At 29.8% G+C, this 6,818-nt stretch overlaps 1 protein-coding gene across 1 annotated transcript in view; it reads right to left on the bottom strand.

The window, feature by feature from the left end:
- The window catches only part of LOC118193013 (ankyrin repeat domain-containing protein 13D-like), a 61,754-nt gene extending 55,643 nt beyond the window's left edge, over positions 1–6,111 (bottom strand). Inside the window, exon 1 of the mRNA XM_035364044.2 lies at positions 5,892–6,111. Coding sequence (XP_035219935.1) covers positions 5,892–5,987 — 96 coding nt within the window. The 5' untranslated portion in view covers positions 5,988–6,111. The remainder of the gene's footprint in view (positions 1–5,891) is intronic.
- Positions 6,112–6,818: the final 707 nt, after the last annotated feature.

Below are 6,818 nucleotides of genomic sequence, written 5' to 3'. Positions count from 1 at the left end.
AACAATTAAATTTCTGAAGGATGCAATTGCAGTAACAACATAACAAATGAAAAGTAATCATGGATAAACTACAGGTAACTATAACACTATAACTTCTCTATAAGAAACCCATATTCCATTAAAAATATATAGTAATGATAACATTACAATATTTAATAAGATAACTTCATCTCGACTTTCCTATAATTTGAGACTTGCCTATTCTTGTTGTCTCTGCTACTTCATAGGCTTCAAATCATCCATAAATAATTAGAGAAAGTGAAGAAAGTGAATTTATAGCCAATTCAAAGAAATCATAAACTGAATGTCAGTTCGTGTTTGCTTCATTGTGATTGGGGTCCCTGTATTAGGTATAAGGGAAAGGTTTGGTTTCACCTTCATGATGGTTTGGATTTGTCTTTTTGTTAGTAAGCCAAAAAACATCAACATGTGAATGAAACCATTTTAAATTTACAGCTCATACTCTGAAAACACTGAGGAATGGGAAAACTACAAAAATATTTTTAAAATTTTCAGAACTTGGTGCTAAAAAGCTAGGGGGGATATGCAAGGGGGGAAAATATACAAAGAAATACATTAATGTATACAGAAGTACACGTGTCAATTTCTCTGAAATGGGATTTTGCATTTGTCATGCAGGAAAGAAAAAAATATTAAGTCCTTCTGAATTGCTCATTTGAAAAAACATTTTCTGTGATAACCCATATTACATGTTTCTAAGGTGTGTAAAACATCTTCTGGCAGGTACTTTGGTATTATAGCAACTACTCTGGAGCAATTTGGTGATTTTTTGAAGAAGAAAAAAATGGTAATTTCAAAGAAGAGAAAGTTATTTACTTTATATCATGGATATTATTAGGTGCATATTTTAATTTTATTTTGATACTTATTCTGGAAAACAATTTATAAAACTACTTACAAATTTTACAAATTTATAAAACTCCCACATATAATTATTCCAGTTTATAACAGTCTTACTGGACATTTTTAACACTTCCAAGCAAAATTTAACACTCATTAATTCTTTACTTCAACAGTACATAAATCTTACTTCTGTAGAGAATGGCAGACACTTCTTGAACCAGTTACTACTTCGAATGTATTTTGCATTACACCTTTTCATGCTGCATTTCCAAAACAGTTAGTTGTTTTCCAAAATATATCATCATCAAATGCAAATCTGAATATTCCCATGTTTGTTGCAAAATATTATACTCCTGCAAAAATTTCACAGAACTTTCTTCCTTTTCCGGCAAATTCTACAAGCACATATTTCAAAATTAAGCTAAAAACCAAGAATGTCACAATTTGCTTTCAGAGCTTCTAACATACCGAAAACAGCATGCACAAAAATGGCAACGTTGCATATTCCAATTTGCAGTTATCGATATGGTTACCTGAAGAATTGTTAGGTGCATGGTTGCCACTGTCTGGTGTCTTCTATAGATTTGGCAATTTCTACCAAGGTAGTTGCAACAATACCAAAGTACCTATATGTAGTGAGAATAAGGATACAAATATTGGTAACTGTGGGTACTTTGGTGTTATTACAACTACCTTCATTTTCATCAGTCATTTAATAACTGTTATTAATACTATCTTCATCAGTTAGACTTTCTTAGGTCTCAACATTATTACCTGTAAAAAGAAAACCCTTTAAGCATTATTGGTATTAATTTGTTCACACTCTTTCAACTATTGTCATACTTCATTCCAGACACTTGAAAATTCATCTTAGTTTTTTAAATCACTTTGTGAAGATACACCATCCACATTATTATCATTTTTGACAATGAATCCAGCTTTTCTGAAATAACTGCAGACTTTTGCTTTGATCACATCCTAATTCCATACTTTTGAAAGATCAGATATGTATTCACATAAATTTACTTTATATATACATGAACCACTCTGAATTTCCACCATTACTGTCTTCATTAATTTTTTGTGAAGATAAAGTTTGTATCATTCCTTGATCCATCTGAAATTTGAAAATGTATTCAAGAGAAGAAAAGATTTTTCACATTCTATAATTTTAGTTAGTTGTCTGAAAAGGGTAATCAAAGGAATAATCAGTAACCAAATTAATTTTATAGTTTTAAATTAATTCTATAGTTCCGTGTAACCATAAAATAAGCTGGTCACAGTACCCATTTTTTGAAAATTTCAGATGTCATTTGATATTGAAACTTCTAAGAATTTAATTCTTTTTAAACATGCTGGATTTTTTTAGCTGAATGAAAAGTAAAAGCTTCAATTTCCCCCAGTTTCTATTCTCTGTCATATTTATATATAGTACAATTACTCTTAGCTCCAAAACATTTCTTTAAAAAAAAAATAGACAAATATTAATTTGGTAAACATTAGAAAAATATGTTAGTATCATTCAGTTTGAAGATATCTTTCGGTTCATGCATTTTAGATGTCCTTTCAATGTACAATTTTGACATTTAACTCAGTTGCTTATATATGTGTCTTTATATTCACTATATATTACTTGGTTTAATCCTAGTATCTGGTGCACACGGGATTTGGCTACTTTTGGCGACTTTTATGATGAGCAGTAAAAACAGGACATATACGATGAGTAGCAAACGGGTATTCAAAGAATATATATAGTTATACATAGTATATACTATGAATATAGTGTATAGTATACTATCACTATATATACATAGACGTTCTTTTGGTAATTTTTGGTGTTGGCGATAATTTTCAAAATCGCACCAAGGCTGCACCGTATGCTAGGATTTTACCTATTACTGTTGCAATAGTTCCGTATCTTTTACAAAAATTTTCAAACTGTTCACTGTTTGCATGAAATTTACTGTAGTCTATTGCTCTAGAAAATTCAACAGGCTATGCCACTGTCAAATACCCTGTGAGTAGCATTCTTTTAATCTTATACCATGCTCAACTACTACCAAAAAATATTGGTCATGTCTTCATGAAAATACATTTCACACAAACTGAATTAGAATCATAGCTTGTCAAAATTTTATCCTAATTTGTTTATAAGTTTTCAGAGTTTGATAAACTGCCAAACTTGTGAGTTTGATAGATTGATGGACTTTTAGTGTTTGATAAATTGCCAAACAACAGTCTTCTTCAGACCTTTATCCAACACTTTAAGGATAACCTGGAATTTTGTTCTTTAGAATGTATGGGAATATTTTGAAGTTGATATTAAGCAAAACATGACAGATGAAACTAAAAGGAAATAATTTAGGTTAAAATAACATGCAGAACAGATATTAATTTAGAAGTCAAACAACAAAAATCAGTGTTATCTTTGCAAATTTTTACAGGACTAGTTTTGATGGTTTTACCAACCCATCATCCTCAGCAAACTTAATTAACCAATAATAAAGCTCAAAACATTGGAAAACTTTCACACTGAAAATATTTGCAATTAGAAAGCATGAAATCAGATATGCAAAGCACAATATCAAATAAGAAAAATTAAAATGTGTAAGCCATAAATCCCATTTAAAAAATTGGAAAAACACTTACTGAAATTCATACAATCATAAAATGGCAAACACACCATGTGGAAAAAAGAAAGCAAAAAATAAGCCCGTTTGGGGCTCCTATAATTTAGTAAAAAGGAAACACAGAAGTCCTCTATTGCCCAGCATTTTTGATCCAAAAATCACACTTTCCATTTTTCTTCAGCCAAAATTATTCAAAATACATCTTCCATTAGTGAATTAGATTTTCTAGAGCATTTCACAATCAAAAAATCTTTCTGTTTTAGTTAACAACCCTAATTCTAATCTATCTTTACCTTCAGCCTTTAAGGAAATTAATTTTAGTTTTCTTGTTTCATCAATAGATGGCGCCAGCAGCTTAATTCCTGTTCAGACATTCTTATTTTTTCACCATATCTTATCTGGTTCATTTGTACTTTGGCAGCTGAGGTAGATGTTTCGGTAAAACCATCAAAACTAGTCCTGTGAAAATTTGCAAAGATAACATTGATTTTTGTCGTTTGACTTCTAAATTAATAAAAGGAAATAATAGAAAGAACCAAGTTTCTGCAAGTCAGCAAATATCATCAACGTTTTAGCTGCAGTAAATTTTAAATTAAAACAAAATAATAATAACAAGAGCTTGCAATTCAAAGATGGTAGATTATGATTAAAGACCCTAAGGAAAAATTTACTATTAAATTTTCTTAAAACGTGATAAAATCTTGAAAGCATTTTATATCACTTTTTAAATTAAAATATCTCTCATTATCAACTCAATGTTGAAATAAAATTTTAACTTGTGAGAAGCTGAACAAGACTAGCAAAATCCAAGGATTTACAATATGCAGTATATATGTTTGGCATTTCACGATAGTTTTTAAAAATTAACTACATAATATGTCAAAGAGTAATTTTTATAACTGTTAAAGTTTATTTAAAAAGCATAAATACAAATCTAATTACAGCTTCTGAGCAATAAATTATGAAAGTCAGTGTTAGTTCGCCAGTTTTCAAGCAGTGCATTAAATTTAAAATGTCTCATGAGTTGAATAATTTAATTATTTTTACAAATCATATTTAATATAAATTTAAATTTGCTTTTGACTAATGTGATATGTTTCTATGGAGTTAAAATTTCAATTAATGAACTGAAGAATACTATTACTGGCTATTCAAATAAGTAATGGCTGTTTTTATACGAAACCAAGACTACTGCATCAGCTTTAAACTTCAAATGTAATTTTACTACAAGTCAGGGAAAAAAATTAAGAATCTGATTTGCATAAGATTGTCAATATGTACATATGAGAAGAAAACTAAACATTAGCTAATATACAAGTATAAGGAGGACTTGAACTAAGTCTCAAACGAAAGAAAATAAGGGGCACAACGTGATGGCATTTAATAAGGAAAGGGAATATTATGACCTTAAGCACGTTTTAAAATAACCGGTCGCATGTACGATCATAATTTAATTGCAATAATCGAAACGTATTCATATGTAAATTTCTATTAATATATTTTGACATAATAATTATATTCAGATTTTATAAAAAAAGCATGATTATATTAAATTCTGATAAAAGTACTGATTAAAGCAAAAAATACTTTCAATAACTACATTGATCAAAACTTCTCTTAAATATAACTTAAAGTAATTCAGAAATTTAAAGCAACACATATAGAAATATTTCCTTGAATATAATTCATTTTTAGCTTCAGAAAGACGGGAGGCATGCTGTTAATACCTTCAAATCAAATAAGTGTTTTAATTTATCTACATATATGCTTAAGGTACATTTAAAACAGATAAATTCATAAATTATATTTTTGCCATGTATGTAAATTTTTTCATGGATAATTCTTTACGGAGAAACTTAGATTTTTATAATAAAACCACAAAAATACATGAGTTTCATACATTTATAAATTGTTAACAAATGTTTTAGATTTTTTTATTTATGCATTTAACATGCTGCTTCTGGAAACATCATAACATCAAAATTTTAAAGGTATGACATTTTAAACAGATGTGTTAGACTTTTAGACATCACAATTCTCTTTTTTTTTTTTTTTTTTTTTTTTTTTTTTTACTTTCACATGAATTTCTCTCAATACATAAACTCTGAAAATTGATTGGCATTATAATCATATTTCTCAATTTAAGATATTAGCAGGATGTCAGTGAGTCTGATGAAATTCAATCAGAACATTAAAACAAGCTAAATAATATTTCCTATCACTGCAGCGCCAAATCAGGTATTTTTGACACATTAATTAATTAGAGAGGATTTTTTTAATTACAACTTCCAGACTTTCAGGGGGCGTTCGTCAAATATTTCAATTTCTCAGAAAAGAAAGCTTTAACTAAAATCATAGACTTGTCAGCACAAGAAATATATATCTATGTAACTATACCTCAGATGTTTGTAAGTATCTGTCAAGCTCTTTATAATCATTAAACCAAACACACAAATGAAGCGGATACTCTCTTTTGATCCGTTCATAAGGCATGATGCAGTTTACAATTATTCAGCTCGAAATAAATCTATACCATATTGTATTAAAGAGAGCAAAAGTCATAAAAACACCACTACTAGCATTTGTATCATGACATGCAGCTTCTCAGCAGCACACAGCTTACCGCCGAGCAAACAGACATCATGGGGTTGAGAGCTTTTACTACTCGTTTACTTATTATCACTATTTATTACTTTATTATTATTTTATTACTATTGCATGCGGTTTCAACAGTAAAAGAACTAGAATAAATATGTCCAGCAGGATAAAAAAAAAAGAAATTATTCCATAAATTCAGGATTCTTACAGCAAACTCCTTAGCTACTGGAAGCACATTAATTATGTATATAAATAGGTTTCTTCTTTTATGCATTTTAGAGCTTAGTTTGACACTGATTGTCATACTTAATGTCTCATTAGAATAGCCAATGTAATTAGTACATTTGTTTCAAGGCATACGGTCATTCTGTCGTCTTGCATGCCGTATTAGTCATTGCAGATGTTACAAGTGCAAGCTAATGGAGGCGTAGGAGTCAGGAAAATATGAACTCATGGACATACAGGCTTTGCAAGACTTCCACGGGAAATGAAGGTGAAAGAGCGAAAGGTTACATCAACAGTGATTGCAAACATTTTGCAACCAACGGTCTCTCTCTGCAGAATCCTATGAGTGCCAGTTTCATTAGCTGTATGCCTATGAAGCTGCTGTACGCCTAGACAGCTGTATGCCTATGAATTACACACACAGACACACAGATCGTATTTTATTCTCGAGGGTCAAGATGCGGAAACATCTTTTTACAGGAATGCGGATTATTTCAGAGA

Source organism: Stegodyphus dumicola, chromosome 3, assembly GCF_044657685.1.
Source record: "Stegodyphus dumicola isolate Sdum_Otavi_A_Nest chromosome 3, ASM4465768v1".
NCBI classification, from domain to species: domain Eukaryota; kingdom Metazoa; phylum Arthropoda; class Arachnida; order Araneae; family Eresidae; genus Stegodyphus; species Stegodyphus dumicola.
The sequence above is the reverse complement of the archived record's forward strand: the minus strand, read 5'-3'. Positions and strand labels throughout refer to the sequence as shown.